General features: G+C 41.8%; 1 protein-coding gene across 3 annotated transcripts in view; it reads left to right on the top strand.

Moving 5' to 3' along the window:
- SRGAP2 (SLIT-ROBO Rho GTPase activating protein 2) overlaps positions 1-20,020 on the top strand; it is a 125,534-nt gene that overhangs the window by 69,588 nt on the left and 35,926 nt on the right. For 2 of the 3 annotated variants that reach the window (XM_063178084.1, XM_063178086.1), the window contains exons 8-12: positions 4,680-4,904; positions 6,533-6,634; positions 7,463-7,660; positions 15,389-15,473; positions 18,785-18,812. In XM_063178084.1, coding sequence (XP_063034154.1) covers positions 4,680-4,904; positions 6,533-6,634; positions 7,463-7,660; positions 15,389-15,473; positions 18,785-18,812 — 638 coding nt within the window. The remainder of the gene's footprint in view (positions 1-4,679; positions 4,905-6,532; positions 6,635-7,462; positions 7,661-15,388; positions 15,474-18,784; positions 18,813-20,020) is intronic. The other variant, XM_063178085.1, reaches the window with a different exon arrangement.

Here is a 20,020-nt window from a genome sequence, read left to right as displayed (position 1 = left end):
AGCCAGGCTTTAATGCTTTCCCTCAATCAAATCATTTGGTGATATTGAATTTTGAAATATAATATAAAAGTAATCTTCAAAGTTACTTACAAGGAGATTGTAAAGCATTAAACTTTATATTTAATGTCATGTTTATCCAGCACATTGTTCCCTCTGCAGTGTGCAGGGAAGGATAACAGGGAGTTAATTCTTTGCTGAGAGTTAAGAGCAATAAATTGTTTCTGCCATAGCCCAGTAGTTTTGAATTTCCTGACTTTGGGGACTGAGACAGCTCTTTGATGCTAATGAAATATTACAGTAATGGGGAAGTTTGCATTAACTCAGATTTATAAAAGGGTCACTAGGACAGGATTGGAAAAAAGGGGAAAAAAAAAAAGATAAAAATGTGTGTGTGAGTGCCAGAGCCTGCTTTGCTCTTCTAGAGTAGGTGTTGCTCATCCTTCCCCTCCCAAATGTGAATTTAATTTTAAAACAAATGGTTTTTTCCCCTTAAATCTCCCACTTTTGAGGCCTTTTTGAAAGGTAACTGGCAAAGGGTTAATCAGCTGTCATGTTGGGAAGTGAATTTGAATGAGTTATCATTAAATTCTTATAAAAAATTGATTTCCTTCGAGGATGCTTCCATCAAACATTTATATAACCCAGAAAAGGGACGGCAGGACTGGTGCATTTATAAACATGGAACGCTGGACTGGGAAAAAAAAAAACAAAAACAAAAACCAACCTTTTAAGTGGGGGAAATGTTTTCTGTCATGGCTTCAATAGCAAAGAGCCAGCACATCCTGCCTGAGCCAGGTGGGGAGGGACACATGGGGTTCCCAGCCCTCCCAGATCCCATCAATCCATAAAATACCCCATCAGTCCAAAAAATATCCTGTCAATCCATAAAATATCTAATCAATCCATAAAATATCCCAACAATCCATTAAATATCCCATCAATCCATAAAATATCCCAACAATCCATTAAATATCCCATCAATCCATAAAATATCCAATCAATCTATAAAATATCCTACCAATCCGTATCAGTCTTCCATCAATCCATAAAATATCCTGTCAATCTGTAAAATATCCCATCAGTCCATGCCAATCTCCCTTCAGTCCATACCAATATCCCATCAATCCATACCAATATCCAATCAATCCAAATCAATCTCCCATCAGTCCATGACTGTATCCTATCAATCTATGCCAGTCTCCCATCAGTCCATGCCAATCTTCCATCAATCCATAAAATCTCCCATCAGTCCATAAAATATCCCATCAATCCATTAAATATCCCATCAATCCATAGAATTTTTCATCCACGCCAATACCCCATCAGTCCATACCAATCTCCCATTAATCCATAAAATATCTCATCAATCCATTGAATCTCCTATCAGTCCCTGCCAATATCCCATCAATCCATAAAATATCCCCTCAGTCCATAAAATATTCCATCAATCCATGCCAATATCCCATAAATCCATATCAATATCCCATCTATCCATAAAATATCCCATCAGTCCATAGAATCTCCCATCCATGCAAATCTCCCATCAACCCACACAAATCTCCCATCAATCCATAAAATATCCCATCAATCCATATCAATCTCCCATTAATCCATAAAATATCTCATCAATCCACTGAATCTCCTATCAATCCATGCCAATATCCCATCAATCCATAAAATATCCCCTCAGTCCATAAAATATCCCATCAGTCCATGCCAATATCCCATCAATCTGTAAAATATCCCATCAGTCCATAGCAATATCCCACCAATCCATGCCAATATCCCATCAGTCCATAGAATCTGCCATCCATGCCAATCTCCCATCAATCCCTATTGGTCTCTCATCAATCCATGCCAATCTCCCATCAATCCATACAAATCTCCCATTAATCCATAAAATATCCCATCAGTCCATAGAATCTCCCATCCATGCCAGTCTCCCATCAATCCATGCCAATATCCCATCAATCCATATCAATATCCCATCAATCCATAAAACATCCCATCAATCTATTAAATAGCCCATCAGTCCATAGAATGTCCCACCCATGCCAATCTCCCATCAATCCATAAAATACCCCATCAATCCATATCAATCTCCCATTAATCCATAAAATACCCCATCAATCCACATCAATCTCCCATTAATCCATAAAATATCTCATCAGTCCATAAAATCTCCCATCAATCCATGCCAGTCTCCCATCACTCCATAAATTCTCCCATCCATCCGTGCCCATCTGCCCAGGGGATGGTGCCAGGCTCTGTTCAGGACAAGGAGCAATAAACTCCAACGCTGGAAATTCCACCTCAGCACGAGGAAGAGCTTCTGTCCATGAAGGGGTGCAGAGCCCTGGAGCTGCTGCCAGGGAGCTCCTGGAGTTTCCCTCTCTGCAGCCACCCCAAACCCACCTGGACGTGTCCCTGTGTCACCTCTGTCACCTCTGCCTTGGCCTGGGTGATCTCCAGTCACCCCAAAAACTGCAGCCCCAAAAATTCAGTGAAAAGGACTGAGGAAAATTCAGTTCTGCTGTTAAATCTGGTATTATCTGATGCTGATCCTGATTCTGATCCCAGTCCCATCTTTCCCCCTGCAGAGCGAGCTGTGAGTGCCTCTTGATCCAAGGCTGCCTCCACACGTGCACATTCTCAATCAAGCCCCTTTTGTTTTGCTTTTTTTTTTATATTTTTTTTTTTTTGCTTGGCTGGTTTTGTTCTTTTCTGATTGAATGTAAAATCCCTTCATTCTCTGCCTGCAGCCCAAGCAGCAACTGCAGCTCTTTTTCCAAGGCTTCCCACCTGCCACAGCTTGTTTGGCACCAGAGCCAGGCTTGCAGCACTCCGTGGCAGGAATTCTGTGAATTCTGAGGGAGCAGGGAATGGTCCAGCAGCTTCTCCTCCCTTTTTTCCCCCCTTTTTTCCCTCTGTGTTTGCACACAATGACAGTGATGAGACCCAAATGATGGCAGAGGAGGAGTTTTGATGTGAATTCTGCTTACAGAGCAGCACAGCAATCAGGCAGATGGTCCCTTTCTTTCCTTTTTGGATATTCTCCTAGTGGATGTAATCTCGCTTGTAATTCCAACAAGGTGGGCTCCTTCTTGCTCGCTTGATGAGAAATGGCTGAAAAATCCAGGCTGGTTCTGATCTCATGCTAATGAAAAGCTCCTTTTTTATTCCCCCTCTCTCTGAAACATGAAAACTTGGCTCTGGAAATGAAGCTGCTTGATTGTCTCCCAGTGACATCACCCCAGTGTCAGCCACAGCCAGGAAATTCTTGACCACAACCACTTCTTGCTTCAAAGTTTTTTTTTTTTGCTCTTCTGTTTCACCCCAGCAGTGAAATCATCCCAACTGCTGGCTGCTGCCTTTTGGATGACTCTGTTTGCATGTCCAGGTCATGTTCCTCCTGCATGGAATGGAGCAGTTTGCTGGAATTACGGAATTATTTGGGTGCAGATTGGCTTTATTTATAATCCAAATCCTGCATCTTGTCTCTCCAGTAGCACTTCAGTGCCTTTCCTCTTCCTTGAATGATGTTATTTAGGGATTTTGGAGTGTTTTCATAGGAATAAAACCCCTAAAAGTCAGGGCACTCTGTTTTCATGTCCAGGCCATGCTCCTCTTCCCTGAAGTGCATGGAGTGAAGCAGTTTGCTGGAATTATGGAATTATTTGGGTGCAGATTGGTCTTTTTAAATGATCCAAATCTTGTCTTTCCAGTAGCACTTCAGTGCCTTGCTTTCCTCTTCCTTTGAATGATGTTGTTTAAGGGTTTTGAAGTGTTCTCATAGGAACAAAACCCATAAAAGTCAGGTTAGAATTTAGGGAAATCCACTGCCCTGCTGTTGAACTTCACCACTTTGTTGTTGGATGCAATCAGTCTCTAGTACTCCATGAAAAACGAATCTCTAAATCTCCAAGAAAACACCACAAACTGTTATATAATTTAAGCTTCTATTAGAGTTTATAATTGAAACTATATAATTACAACATGGTGATAAAATCTGCATGGGGTTACAGGCTGAGGTGCTCTGTGCAGAGAGTGAGAGATGTGTCCCAGCAGATGACAAAAACCCACAACTCATCCCCCATTTACACAATTTTAGTTCAGATTCCCATTCTGGGAGCTCCATTCATGTGGAGTTGTGTGCTGGTGATGAAATCTGCATGGGGTTGAGGTGCTCTGTGCAGACAGTGAGAGTGAGAGAGATGTGGCACCTCCATGCCACCCATATGACAAAAACCCCACAACTCATCCCCCATTTGCACAATTTTGGTTCAAATTCCCATTCTGGGAGCTCCATTCCTGAGGAGTTGTGTGCTGGTGATGAAATCTGCATGGGGTTGAGGTGCTCTGTGCAGAGAGTGAGATATGTGTCCCAGCAGATGATAAAAACCCACAACTCCTCCCCCATTTACACAATTTTAGTTCAGATTCCCATTCTGCGAGCTCCATTCCTGAGGAGTTGTGTGCTGGTGATAAAATCTGCGTGGGGTTACAGGCTGAGGTGCTCTGTGCAGACAATGAGAGATGTGGCACCTCCCTGCCACCCACATGACAAAAACCCCACACCTCATCCCCCATTTGCACAGTTTTGGTTCAGATTCCCGCCCTGGGAGCTCCATTCACGTGGAATTGTGTGCCTTCACCTGGAACTGGGTGTGTTTTTCCAGCAGTGCTGTGACCTGGGCTACCACGCCAGCCTGAACCGGGCGCTGAGGACGTTCCTGTCGGCAGAGCTGAACCTGGAGCAGTCCAAGCACGAGGGCCTGGATGCCATTGAGAACGCTGTGGAGAACCTGGATGCCAACAGCGACAAGCAGAGGCTGATGGAGATGTACAACAACGTTTTCTGCCCCCCCATGAAGTTTGAGTTCCAGCCACACATGGGGGACATGGTCAGTGTGGGTGCCTGCCTGTTTGTCACCCTTGTTTTTGGTTAATTCACCCCTTCCAGAGCTGCCTGTTTGGCTCTTTTGGGAGGTGATGTAAAGATTAGGCAGAGGTTCATGGCAGAGATGTCTTAAATTTTATTTTTTTTGGCTGTCAAAGCTGGATGATCTCCAGAAATCTCTTGCAATTCCAAAAATTCTGTGAAAAAGAGCAAGTGCTGCTGTTAAGTCTGAGCTGATCCTGATGCTGGTCTTTGGCCCTTCACTGGAGGTGAAAATGCTTAATTAGGTTTAATATTAAATGTGAATAGGAGACCTAGGTTTCCTACCTAGGAAATAACCTATTTAGGTTATTTCCTAAATATGAGTAGGAACCTACTAGGTTTTCTAGGTACTAGGTTTGCTTCAACCCACAGGTTAATCCTCAAGACAAAGTCTGGTTTTTGAGGTTGGAAAGGCCAATATAAGAAACCTAAATGCTGCTTTTTTTGCAGCATCTGAGGGCACAAATGCTGCTTTTTGCCTCCTCCCTGTGAGCCAGGGCTCTCAGAGGACTCCTCATTTTTGGCAGGGCAAACCCCTCTCTTTGATGGCTTTATCAGGGTGTGTTTGCTCAGCTGGGAGCTGCTGAAAGTCCCACAAGCTGAAGCAGGTTCTGGATGGGAGCACAGGCTCAGTGTGACAATTTAGGTCACTTGGTTGCATTTCCAGATGCACAGAATGCAGGATGGGCTCTTGCAGGCTGGGAATTGCAGCCCCTGCTCCAGGCCCTGCTTTGTCTCTCTCGTTTTAAGTGAAACTTTCAGGCTGCAAATGATTTTTCTGTGCTTCTGATGCTGTGAAATCGTGGGAAGAAAAGGAATTACCTGCAGAGTGTCATTCAGAAGCAGCTCCCATTCACTGAATCATTCATCTTGCTGCTTCTCCAGGCTGGAGGAGTGTTTAGAAATGCAGCTGGTGGTGCAGCAGATTAAATCAGAATATGTGATCCTGTGTGTGTGTGCATGGGTGGGATAAAACTCCCCATTTCAATTCTGTCTCTGAAGAAACAGCCTCAGGCAGTGAGGTCAGTGTTTTCTTGTAGAAAACCCACACAAAACCCAGAACAAAACCAAAGGGAAAAGCTGCCTCATGCTGTGGGGTGAGAGATTTTCTGAGCAGCTCAGGGAACCTCGGTGTTCTGTGCCTGTGACAGGTCCCCAACCTGAGCTTTTTGATTTCAGCTGCCCTGGAATCATTCAGGAGTGACCTGAGCCTGTTGTTGATGGTTTCAGCTGAGCAGTCCCAGCCCCTTGTGCCCTTACCCCAGGATGCTTGGCTGAAACACTGAACCAAATCCTTGATTTTTGATGTGATTCATCCAAATACATGGCATAAAGCACACTTTGAGCTGACACCACTGAAAGCAGCTGATGTTTTCCAGCTCTTCTTTGATGTTGCCATCATCTGCTGGCTGTTATTCCTCTCAGGGAAGGAGCTGCAGTTTGGCAGAACATTCTCCTCTGGCTGAAATCCAGCGTTCAACCTGGATTTTAAACCTGGATTCGGTTTTAGAGCTCAGCCCTTCAGAGAGTGTTTGTGTGTGATGAATGAAGGAGTGGTTGCAGTGCTCTGCTGTGCTGTTTCTCCTGCAGGAGTCCCAGCTCTGTGCCCAGCAGCCCGTGCAGAGTGAGCTGGTGCAGAGGTGCCAGCAGCTGCAGTCCCGCCTGTCCACGCTCAAGATTGAAAATGAAGAGGTCAGTAAAAAAACCAAAACTCAGCAAAACCCCCCTCAGCCACTTCCAGTGGTTGTTGGGCCCTGATTATGGAATAATCTGGTTGTTGTGATCCTTTTGCATTAACATTTGTGGTAAAATTCAAGGCCAAAGCATTTTGTGCATTAATTGCAGTGTGATCTCACAGGAAAGTTGGGTGTGTGAGGAGATTCTTTTAAAATCCCCCCCATATCTCTCTTCCCATCCTTCCCTTGACAAGCCTGGCTGTGATGCCAAGCTTGAATTTGGATAGCAAAGGGAAAAGGAGGAATTTAATGTTTTGAAGTGAGTTTGCATCACCTGAGTTAAAGTGGTTTTTGTTTAAGTGGCCATCCAAGATGAGAAGAAGGAGTGGGGATCTGATCTCTGCACCTCTGTGTTCAGGAGCTTTGTGGCAAAATTTGCAACCCCTTTTATGTCTAGAAAGTTGATCCTGGCCTTCAATAAAAATGCACAGTGCAGCAGAGTCCTGTTTGTAATTAACATCTGATGCCCAGAAGATGCAAAGACAATTAGAGAAATCTTGGTTCCAGCTTTCTTTGCTTTGAGGTTAAATTTCTTTCCATCTCCAGCTGAGATCACAACTGAGATCCTGGCAGGGAGTCCTGGCAGGCTGTGAGGGTGCTGCCAGCTCTGTGCTTGCATGGGCCGTGCTGCTAATGAGCCAGAATTAATTAATTACAGCACCCAGGGTGCGAAACCAGTAATGTCTGTTTATTAGCAGAGCGCTCCAGGGCACTCCCCTCCCTCTGTTGTTTACTCACCATGCCAAACCTTGAGGTTTTGAGTTCTCTCCTCCTTGCTGGGCAGGTGAAGAAGACCATGGAGGCCACTCTGCAGACCATCCAGGACATTGTCACCATCGAGGACTTTGATGTCTCTGACTGCTTCCAGTACAGCAACTCCATGGAGTCGGTGAAATCCACGGTGTCAGAGACCTTCATGAGCAAGCCCAGCATTGCCAAGAGAAGGGCAAACCAGCAGGAGACTGAGCAGTTCTACTTCACTGTAAGGGGCTGATTCCTTTAAGAGGTTTATTTTTCCTTTAATAGGTTTTTTTTTTTCCTTTTTTTTGGGGGGAGATTTTCCCCTGTGAGGGTGGTGAGGCCCTGGTTGAGCTGTGGCTGCTCCATCTCTGGAAATGTCCAAAGCCAGGAGAGGCTTGGAACAACCTGGAGTAGTAAAAATGTCCCTGCCCATCCCCTGGATGATCTTTAGGATCTTCCCCATTCCATGATTCTGTAATTTTCAATGAGATCCACTCAGAATTATCCTCACACAAAGTGCGAAGTGATGCTCTAGTCCAACAAAAACGCTTCTCTCACTGATTTTGGGCAAGCAGAGGAAGAACGTTGGGGTTTAGAAATGTGTGCTCTCAATTTTCTGGAAATATTTTGGGATTTCTCTGTTGGTTCCAGTGTAGTCTGTGGGTAAATCGTGTAAAATTTGATTTCTTCTGCATCTGAAAAGGGGTTTTCTGAGAAAGAACTTAATAGCTTGTAAACATGAAATTTCAAACCTAGTGCAAACTGAAAGAATGTTTAGCTCTTTCATTTTTTGTTATCATCTTACAATTTCAGCCTGCTTATGCTTTTCATTGAGTCAGTGTTTTTTACAAGATGCTTTTTGCTATTGAATTTCATGCCAGACTGGGTGTCTCTTTTTCCAACATCAGATTTATGTTAAACCGCTGAATTTATTTCCAGTTTCAAAATATTTCAGAGTAGCAGATGAAAACCATGGATCTTAATTTGTCATTCCTTTGGACATCCTTCACCTTTTTCTTCCCAGAATGGTGTTGCTTGTTAAAAATCTGAATTTTCAGTGCAGATGGCACTAACTTGGCAGGATGGATCATTAGGCCGTGACTTAGAAAAATCCAAAATTGGATTGAGGGTGAATGTGGCTGTTGAGAGAAGTGGGTGGAGAAGCTGCTGCAATTAAGGCAGTATTGACCACCCTGCCCAGGGTTATGGAGCTAGAAAAGTGATTTTTAATTGAACCCTGAGCATTTCCTCCCTAGAGAGAACTGGTTTGAGTTCAAACAGGAGGATGAGGAACCCAGGGCTCACTTTGGGTGGATATTTCTCCTTTTCATGCTGTTGGTGTGGTGTTAGAGAGAGACCCTCTTTAAGCAGCCTGATCAGATGCTGGATTGATCTGCTATTGACCAGGCTTATAAATAGCCTTGATAAGGATTTCCAGCTCTGGATCTCCCAGGAGCAGCTTTTCCAGTGCCTCACAAACCCCTCTGGTGGGTATTAATGAGGCTTGAGGGCAGAGCTTTGCGCAGGGGATAAAACACAAAGTGTAGGGCAGAATTGAGATTTAATTCCCTTTTACCTCGTGATGTGCTGAGTGCTGGGGGATAGGAACTTTGAGAAAAATGCTGATTTAAAAGAATATTCCATGTTATTGTGACTCAAGGAGGAAATTCCACGTGCTGCATTCCTAGGCAGAGCTTCTGAGTAAATACAGGGATGGGAATTCAGTGGAAGGATGCTCGCTGGAGTGAGCACCTTATTTTTATTATTCCATCTCCAGACTGGAATAATCTGACTTTCCACTGGAAGCACATCCCAGTGCTGATGGATCTCTTGTTGGGCCTTGAAGGGAGATGTGAATTCAGGGTAATTTAATTTGTATTCAGGCTAATTTCAACTCCCCACTGTGCAGGGGAGGATGGCCCCAGCCCTGAGCTGCTGCAGGTGGCTGAGGCAGGGAAGCAGCAGCGACCTCAGGGAGCCAAAATCCACCCAAAATCCACCCCAAATCCAGCCAGAACCCAGGGATGTGCTGCTGCTGCCATGGTTACATACATGGTTATGTGCCAGGGACCCTGGCACAGCTGCCCAGCAGGGCACAGCTGGCACCAGCCCCACCTGGGCACTGGCAAGGCGGGGAATGGTTCCATTCTTCCACCTCCAAACCAGCATAATTTGAGTTTTTAGGTAAAATATTTTGTTTTTATCTCTGGGAAGAGGAGGAAGCAGAACAGTGCTGGTTGGGTGAAGCGCTTTAGGATTAATGGGGGTTTATTTTTGCTTTAAGACGTGGGGAAATGGGGGATAAAAATCCCTGCAGCTGGCTGCTGATCCTGTGAATCTTGGATTGTCATTCAGTCGAATTCTTGGTTTGGAATTATTCCTGGAGGGCTGAGAGAGAGGAAAATCACTGCATTTTCCTGACAGGAGATGGATCAGGGTGTGGAGCAGGGGCAGAAATGGTTTTTCTGTGTCCCAAACAGGGAGGAAGGCAGGGTCTGGTTGGGTTCTGCTTCATCCCACAAGCAGCTGGTGCTGCCTGGGAATCCTGCAGGATTTGGGCTCAGGGATGCCAGATTTGCTGGGATTTGGGTTCAGAGATGCCAAACTTGCTGGGATTTGGGTTCAGAGATGCCAAACTTGCTGGGATTTGGTTCTCCTTGGGAATCCTGCAGGATTTGGACTCAGGGATGCCCAGTTTGCTGGGGTTTTGTTCATTCTGGGAATCCTGAAGGATTTGAGCTCAGAGATGTCCAATTTGCTGGGATTTGGTTCAGTCTGGGAATCCTGCAGGATTTGGGCTCTGAGGTGCCCAATTTGCTGGGATTTGGGTTCAGAGGTGCCCAGTTTGGTGGGGTTTGGGCTCAGGGATGCCCACATTGCTGGGATTTGGTTCTACCTGGGAATCCTGCAAGATTTGGGTTCAGAGATGCCAAATTTGCTGGGATTTGGGCTCAGGGATGCCCAGTTTGCTGGGATTTGGTTTATTCTGGAAACCCTGCAGGATCTGGGCTCAGGGATGCCAGATTTGCTGGGATTTGGGTTCAGAGATGCCAAACTTGCTGGGATTTGGGCTCAGGGATGCTCATCTTGTTAGGATTTGGGCTCAGAGGTGTCCAGTTTGCTGGGATTTGGTTCATTCTGGAAACCCTGCAGGATCTGGGCTCAGGGGTGCCAAATTTGCTGGGATTTGGTTCTGCCTGGGAATACAACAAGATTTAGGCTCAGGGATACCCAATTTGCTGGGATTTGGGCTCAGAGATGCCAAATTTGCTGGGATTTGGCCTCAGGGATGCCCATCTTGTTAGAATTTGGGCTCAGGGATGCCCAGTTTGCTGGGATTTGGGCTCAGAGATGCCCAGCCTGCTGGGATTTGCTTCTGCCTGGGAATACAAGATTTAGGCTCAGGGATACCAAATTTGCTAGGATTTGGGCTCAGGGATGCCCAGTTTGCTAGGATTTGGGCTCAGAGATGCCAAATTTGCTGGGATTTGGCCTCAGGCATGCCCATCTTGTTAGAATTTGGGCTCAGGGATGCCCAGTTTGCTGGGATTTGGGCTCAGAGATGCCCAGTTTGCTGGGATTTGCTTCTGCCTGGGAATCCAACAAGATTTGGGCTCAGAGGTGCCAAATCTGTTGAGGTTTGGTTCTGCCTGAGAATGCTGCAGGATTTGGGCTCAGAGGTGCCAGATTTGTTGGGATTTGGGCTCAGAGGCGCCCACCCCACTGGGATTTGATTTTGCATGGGAATCCAACAAGATCTGGGCTCAGAGATGCCCAGTTGCTGGGATTTCAGGGTTCAAAATGCTCGTGGCTCTGCCTCCCAGCCGATCCTCACCTCTGAATTGTCCCCCTGCACAAATGAGGGCGCTCAGAGCTGTTTCTGTGCTTTGTTCTGGCCGCCCTTAACTCCAGCTGTGCTCTGCCTCAGTTGAAACCCTCAGGAGTTCTCCTGTAGTTTGATGATTTTTATTTTTTTCCTTTGTCTGTGTTTATTACACCAAAAATCCAGGGTTAATGGATCTTTGTAATTCACTGAGAAAAGCCTGAAGCTTTATTTTGTAATTAATTTTATTTTTTTTCATCAGCATCCTTGCAGCAGCCAGGGAACAGAATGTTAGGCATGAGGAAATATTTTAAAAAATTAAATTCTGCAGTGGACGGGAGCATTTTTTTCTCCTTTAAAGCAACCTCTGGTACCTGTTGATGTTTTTAATGACCTATTATAGTTTCTATTTATATAGTTTATATTATATAAAATATAATATAAAAATAATATAAATAATGTATAATATATTATGTATGTTATGTATATATAATATAATATATAATGCATATTGAATATAATATAATATAATATAATATAATATAATATAATATAATATAATATAATATAATATAATATAATATAATATAATATAATATAATATAATATAATATAATATAATATAATATAATATAATATAATATAATATAATATAATATAATATAATATAATATAATATAATATAATATAATATAATATAATATAATACAATATGATATAATACGATATAATACAATATGATATAAAACGATATAATAAATATATATTATTTATTTTCATTTTATTTTATTATTTTTATTTTCATCATATTTTCTTCTCCAAAAATTGAACTGATTGAACAAAATATAGTTAGGGCTTGGCAAACAAACTCTACAGGGAAATTCCCCAAAAAAATGCAATTTATTTTTCAAGGGCGCTTCCTGTTTTCTTCCAAAACAACCGAAAAAAATTGAAATATTAATAAAGGAAGCAGGAAATGCTGAGAGTTTCCAAAGGGACTTAATTCTTGTGAAATGTTTCTTTCAATGTTGTCAAGCGAGGGGACATAAAACACAGGATTTTGGCAGTTAATTAATGGCATTTTTGTTTGTTGTGTCAGGGCTGGGGAGCCCTCAGGGGAGGCTTCCTTAGTTCCTGGAAGGTTTTTCCTCACCCTCACTACTGCCTCAGTCTGTAAATTTCTTTATATATAATTATCAATTTATATTTATATTTATATTTATATTTATATAATATAATATATAATATATAATATATAATATATAATATATAATGTATACATATATAAAATAAAATATATATTTAAAATATAAATATATAAAAATATATATAATATATAACATAATTTAATATAATAAGATATATTTATTTATCATATGTTCTATAATACAGTTTCATATTTTATTAATATTATGTATTTTTCATATAATAATATACATTTTAATAGCATAATATATATTATTTGATTATAGTATATAGTATATATTAATATTATTAATATAGTTTGTTTATATATAGATATAATATATGTCATCTATAACATATGTAAATATAATATAAATATAGTATGTACATATTTATATATTATTATTAATATGTATTATATATTTATATGGGTTTTAATTTTTTTAAAATTTATTTATGTATATATTTCCACTTGATTCTTCCCACCCTGCACAGCAGTTGCTCCTGCAAAGGCCAAGCAGGGTCCAGTCTCTGCTGTTGTTAAAAATATTAATTTTTAGGGATATTTTTATATAAGACTGCAAGGATTTATTGTGCAGATCAGAGCTGAAGGGAAGTGGATTGAATTAAGGAAAGCTGGAAATGTCCAAGGCCAGGCTGGACAGGGCTTGGAGCACCCTGGGCTGCTGAAAAATGAAAAATGTCCCTGCCCATGGAGCTGGATGAGCTCTGAGCTCCCTTCCCACCTAAATCCATTGGAGGATTTGATTCTAACAAGAACATTTCATGGTTAGATAAGAATCCTCTCTCTGTGCTCATCCTGCTGGGGGAATTTTTTAAGATCTCTCAGGATTGCAAAGAGCTCTCTGTGATATTTGCAGAGTTTGTGGTTTTCAATGCCAGCCTGTCCCATTTGTAACGTGGACAGCAGAGTATTTCACATGCTGCAGCTCCGAGAAGATAAATAAAACTGCTCTGAGCTGCAAGATAAGAGATGAAAGAACTACAGAAAATAAATAAATAAATAAAAACCAGCATTTGCAAAGCTGTGGAAAATCAGGGAGCAGTGGGAAAAAAGCCTGTGTGGCTGTACAGTATCCCAGAGTAAATGTGAACTTCACGAATATCTTTATTTATTTTGCCCTGTGGATCATCCAGCACGCAGGGTTTGACAAGTAAAGTGGGGTGAGAGAGGTTAAGTGAGAGAATAAGCACAGTAGCAGCCTTGAGTTGGTTCAGACAGATTGCTCATTGAGTGCCTCCCACCCTGCCTGCCCAGGGATGGTGACAGCTCCTCTGGTGGCTCCAAAAATGCCAAACATTCAGCTGATCCCACAGAGCAACAATGGAAATTGCCCTGCAGATGGAGAATAAACAGAATTTCTGAATTGTTAAGGCTGGAAAAGGCCTCTGAGAGCATTGATCCAAGCTTGGCTGGGCTCAAATATGAGTGGCCTGAGCTTTAGGCTTGCCCAGATATTTAAACCAGGACTTAGGTCATGCTTTAACTGTGAATTTCAGAGTTATTGTCACTCTGTAAATTCAGTGTCACTCTGTAAAATCAGTGTCACACTAAATTCAGTGTCATTCTTTAACTGTAAATTCAGTGTCATTCTATAACTGAAAATTCAGTGTCACTGTAAATTCAGTGTTATTCAGTAACTGTAAATTCAGTGTCACTCTAAATTCAGTGTCATTCTAACTGCAAATTCAGTGACTTTTTAAAAAAATTAAATTCAGTGTCCCTCTCACTGTAAATTCAGTGTCACATAAATTCAGTGTCATTCTTTAACTGAAAAATCAGTGTCATTCTAACTGTAAATTCAGTGTCACTCTGTAAATTCAGTGTCACACTAAATTCAGTGAAATTCTGACTGTAAATTCAGTGTCACACTAAATTCAGTGTCACTCTGTAACTGTAAATTCAGTGTTCCGCTATATTCAATGTCATTTAATAACTGTAAATCCAGTGTCACTCTCTAAATCCAGTGTCACTCTGTAAATTCAGTGCCACACAAAATTCAGTGTCACTCTGTAAATTCTTTGTCATTCTGTAATTGCAGCTTGAGTGTCACACTAAATTCAATGTCATTCTATAACTGTAAATTCAGTGTCACTCTGTAAATTCAGTGTCACTCAATAACTCTAAATTCAGTGTCACACTAAATTCAGTAGTATTCAATAACTGTAAATTCAGTAGTATTCAATAACTGTAAATTCAGTGTGACACTAAATTCAGTGTCATTTTAATTGTAAATTCAGTGTCACACTAAATTCAGTGTCGTTCTAACTGTAAATTCAATGTCATTCTATAACTGTAAATTCAATGTCATTCTATAACTGAAAATTCAGTGTCACACTAAATTCAGTGTTAATGTATAACTCTCACTGTAAATTCAGTGTCACTCTGTAAATTCAGTGTCATTCTATAACTGAATTCAGTGTCACTGTAAATTCAGTGTTAATCTATAACTGTCACTGTAAATTCAGTGTCACTCTGTAAATTCAGTGTCATTCTATAACTAAATTCAGTGTCACTGTAAATTCAGTGTCACTCTATCACTGTAAATTCAGTGTCACTGTAGATTCAGTGCCACACTAAATTCATTGTCCCTCTAACTGTAAATTCAGTGTCACTTTGTAAATTCACTGTTAGTCTGTAAATTCGGTGTCACTGTAAATTCAGTGTCGTTCTATAACTGAAAATTCAGTGTCACTGTAAATTGAGTATCCCTCTAACTATAAATTCAGTGTCACTCTGTAAATTCAGTGTAATTCTATAACTGAAAATTCAGTGTCACTGTAAATTGAGTATCCCTCTAGCTATAAATTCAGTGTCACTCTGCAAATTCAGTGTCACTCTGCAAATTCAGTGTCCCTGCCCTCATGTTCACAGCCCAGCACCCCCAGCCCTTGATCAGAGAGATGATTGTCCCTCACCATCCTGTGTTTTCTCCACAGAAAATGAAGGAGTACCTGGAGGGCAGGAACCTCATCACCAAGCTCCAGGCCAAGCACGACCTCCTGCAGAAGACCCTGGGAGAAAGTGAGTGTGAGCTCCAGCCAGGCTGGGCATTTACTGAGCTCCTCGGCCCTGGAGTAATCATGCAATGCCATGCTGATGTTTTATTAATTAATTCCTCTGATCTGCGTGAGGGACATGAGTGGCGAACACCAAAACGCTGAATTTTGAGGCATTAATGTGCATTTGTGTGCTGCCCCCTCCTTCACACCCATCCTGGTGAGCTCTTCATGGGCCAAACCTGCTGATTTACTGATAATTCAGCATTTTTAGCCTTCATTTGTTGTTTCCCTCCTTCACACCCATCCTGGTGAGCTCTTCTGGGCCAAACCTGATTTACTGATAAATTCAGAATTTTAGCCTTCATTTGTGTTCCCCTCCTTCACATCCATCCTGGTGAGTTCGTCATGATCCCTCTTGGGCCAAACTTGCTGATTTTACTCATCAGTTCAGATTTTTTTGCCTTCATTTGTGTTCCCCTTCCTGGTGAGCTCCTCATGATCTCTCCTGGGCCAAACCTGCTGATTCTAGTAATCAATTCAGAATTTTTAGCCTTTATTTGTGTTCCTTTCCTTCACACCTATTCTGGTGAGCTCCTCATGATGGTGGGCCTCTCATGATCTCTCTTGGGCCTAACCTGCTGATTTACTCAGCAATTCAGATTTTTTTGCCTTCATTTGTGTTTCCCTCCTTTACACCCATCCTGATGAGCTCCTCATGATCCCTCTTGGGCCAAACCTGCTGATTTTAGTAATCAATTCAGAATTTTTAGCCTTCATTTGTGTTCCCCTTCCTGGTGAGCTCCTCATGATCTCTCCTGGGCCAAACCTGCTGATTTATTGATCAATTCAGCATTTTTAGCCTTAATTTGTGTTCCTTTCCTCCATACCTATCCTGGTGAGCTCCTCATGATGGTGGGCCTCTCATGATCTCTCTTGGGCCAAACCTGCTGATTTACCCATCAACTCAGAATTTTTAGCTTTCATTTGTGTTCCCCTCCTTAACACCCATCCTGGTGAGCTCTTCTTGGGCCAAGCCTGCTGATTTATTCATCAATTCAGAATTTTTAACCCTTGTTTCTGTGGCAGTTTGGCTGCTCCTCACCTCTTCTTGGCTTCAACCCAATGTTGAGCCCAGGCTTTTGTTGGGAGAAGCACAAACAAATTTCAGAGCATGTGAAATATGTTGCCTGTCCAGAGGGCATCAGTCAGGGGGCAGCAGCCAGAACTGAATATTCATTTGCTGTTAGAGGCAGAACAAAGGCAGATTTCTTTTCCCTTCATGGTATGGGCAAATCCTGTTGGCCAAAAACACTTCAACTATGCATCCAAGTTTCCATAGAAACCTGTATTTGCAGAGGAGAAGGTTTGAGCAGTCCAAATGTCAGGTCAAAAACTGGATTTTCACTGGCTCAGCTCAGTCCTGGGCTATGTCTGGAGCAGGGCTATGTGGCTGAGCTGAGCTCCCCACAAATCTGCTGGATGAAAACTCAGCCAGCATTCTTTTGAATATTTCAAAGAAATATTTAAGTTTTTCAGTGCGTTTTCATTCAAACTTTGTTTCCAGTTTGAAAATGCACTGAAAAACACTTCTTGCTGAAATAATTAAGAGTTTTGTGTTTATCAGAGACGAGGGGAGGATGTACCTTGGTTTGGGTTGCTCATCTCCTCATCTCTCCTGTAAAAAAAGGCAAAGTTTTGTGTCCTCAGGGCATTTTTGTTGTGCCTCTGAAGATGAGTGAGTGGCAGAGTGACTGATGGCATCCCTGGTTCCTGCCTGACCTCTGCATTCCAGCCCTGCTTCCTCTTAACCTGCCTGCCCGTGGAACCCAGCTGGGGGGTAAAGGAGAGGAAATTAAATGTGATTTCTGTGTTGCTGCGTGGATTTAAAGGCTGCTTCTGTTTTCTTTTTGCAAATCAGAGCTTTGGTAGTGGCTCTGTGAAGGGACCCAGTGAGCATCAGGGTGAGCCCCAAAAAAACTTCCTCCTGTCATCTGTGAGATCAGAAACTGGGAAAGGGAGGAACTTCCATTTCCCAACCCACAGGAGCAGGTTAATGCTACAAACTGGGGGACCATGCCTAGATTTATCCATAAAATGCCACTTAATTGGGAAATGGGCAAATAAATTTCCCTCCACGCGTCCCCAGAGCAGGGTTAGGAGCCCTGCAGGAAAGTGTGCCTCCAGCTCTGTGTCTGCAGTGCCTGGCAGCTTCAGGGGTTGTTATTTTTTATTCTCCTCCCTGCCCCATCCTCAGGTGACATTTTTTTAGTCGTGGTGGTGCAAATTGCCTTAATCTGAAGATGACAAGTTCCAGCAATGAAAGTAGCAGCAAGTCCTCCTCTCTGCAAGTAATTATGTCCCTGCCTCCTGTCCCCATTTGTCACCCTAATGCAGGAGCCCCTTGATGCTGCCACAGTAATTTCTCTGTATGAATATTCCATGATGGAAAAAAAAAAAAAAGGGAGGACAGATGGCTGGAAATTCTGCTGCAGAATAACATTTTCATGTAAATTATGCACTGTTTTGGCTTTTTACGTGGGGAGAGCAAAAGTGGCTATCAAGATGTGCTCAGCTAATTGTCAGCCATCAGCAATTAGCTGCTTCCCTCACTCCTCCTTCCATCTCCCCAGGAGCAGGAAGACATCAGGAGGAAAGGTAGATTTTCAGCTGCTGGGAATCAGTGTGGTTTCACTGATTTTCACCAAAAAAAACCCATTCCTGTCCCACTCCCAGCAGCACATCCTCCTCTTCTCTCCTGCCTCTTCTGTTGTGATGTTTTAGGTGATGCTGAATTAGCAAGTCCCTGAGCTTGGCTGCTGCTTCCTCCAAAACTCAGCACAAGTTAATGGAGTGTTTTTTATAAATATGTTTATCAAAAAAACCACCACCACTGAACGTCTGTCTCTGAAAATAGCTCTGGTGCCAGCACGTTCAGGCTGTGGGCTGACAAATCTGGGAATGTTTGCACTCTTCCTCAGGGGCTGGGGGATGTAGAAACTCCTGCCCCACCAGCTCCCCTTGGGAGGAGGGAGGGAGGGACTGGCAAGCCCAGTTTTTTGGCAGAAGTCAACAGTTAGAATGCTCAGGGAGGTTAATTTCTATTTAAAACCAAGAGTTCACGTGGATGGGAGTGCTGGGGCAGCCTGAGCTGGCTCCTGGTGGGGTTTGGTGGAGCTGAGCTGGCAGGGAAGGGTTTGGTGCTGTCCTTGGGGCTTCCCCTCCTCTCTCCTCTGCTTTCCTCCATCTCCTTCCCAAATCCTCTGCGCAGAAATATTAAAAAAGCATTTCCCCATTCCTCCCTCCTCACTCTGCATTTCTTTGTCTCCTCCACAGGTCAGCGGACAGACTGTGCCCTGGCCAGGTAGGTGTGGCTCAGGGAATTGTGGTTTTTAAGGAAAATCTGATGCAAATTGGTCATTCCAGAGCAGTTAGCAGCCCAGGATGTGTGTCTGTTAGAAAAATACTCTGATTTAGAGTCACAGAATGGACTCATGGAGTGGTTTGGGTGGGAAGGGACATTAAAGCTCATCCAGTGCCACCTTCCACTGAGCCAGATGCTCCAAATCCCATCCAGACAGGCCTGGAACACTTCCAGAGATGGGGCAGGAATGTAATCAATTAAATTAAATGCAATAATTTATTATAAATTAAATTTTATATATTATAGATTTCATAGATTTTTAAATAAATAAACATATATTCTATGTATATTCTATAATATATATAGAATATATATTTTAATATATGCTATATATAATATATAATATATAATATATAATATATTATATATTATATATTATATATTATATATTATATATTATATATTATATATTATGTATATTTATAATATATTTCTATTTATTTTATATATAATTTTCTATTACATATATATATAGATGTAGAATTTGTTTCTATGAATTAAATTTATTATAATAATAATAATAACTTATAAAATCAATTCATAGAAACAAATTCCTTTTCTTGCCCCGGTATATTTAGAGCAGATCAGGAGCAGGATGGAGAAGTGAGAGAAATTCCTTCCATCTCACTTATAGTTTCTATAGTCTCAAAATCTTTGGCCAAACAATCATATTTATAAAGCTTTCCTGTTTCATCTCCCCCATTTTGATGAACAACTAAAATATTAGAGACTTACTCATCATTTTCTGCACACATTGAAGTATACAAAACACTGCTACTAAAACTACAATTATTACTATTAGAATAATCAAACTTACTTTATAAAGTTCCTTTAGCCAAAGTGCAAACTCCAACCATCAAACATTGTTTAAGCAAGAAATCCCCATCTCCAAAGTGATGCATTCAGGGGCTTTCTTTCTTTTCAATCTCACTTACAGTTTCTATAGTCTCAACATCTTTTGCCAAACAATCATATTTATAAAGCTTTCCTGTTTCATCTCCCCCATTTTGATGAACAACTAAAATATTAGACGCTGTCCAACTCATCATTTTTTGCACACAAAATGCTGCTACTAAAACTACAATTATTACCATTAGAATAATCAAACTTATTTTGTAAAGTTCCTTTAGCCAAAATGCAAACTCCAA

This window comes from Melospiza melodia, chromosome 28 (assembly GCF_035770615.1).
Source record: "Melospiza melodia melodia isolate bMelMel2 chromosome 28, bMelMel2.pri, whole genome shotgun sequence".
In the NCBI taxonomy this organism is placed as follows: Eukaryota; Metazoa; Chordata; class Aves; order Passeriformes; family Passerellidae; genus Melospiza; species Melospiza melodia.
Note: the sequence above shows the minus strand (reverse complement) of the source record. Positions and strands in the feature narration are given on the sequence as shown.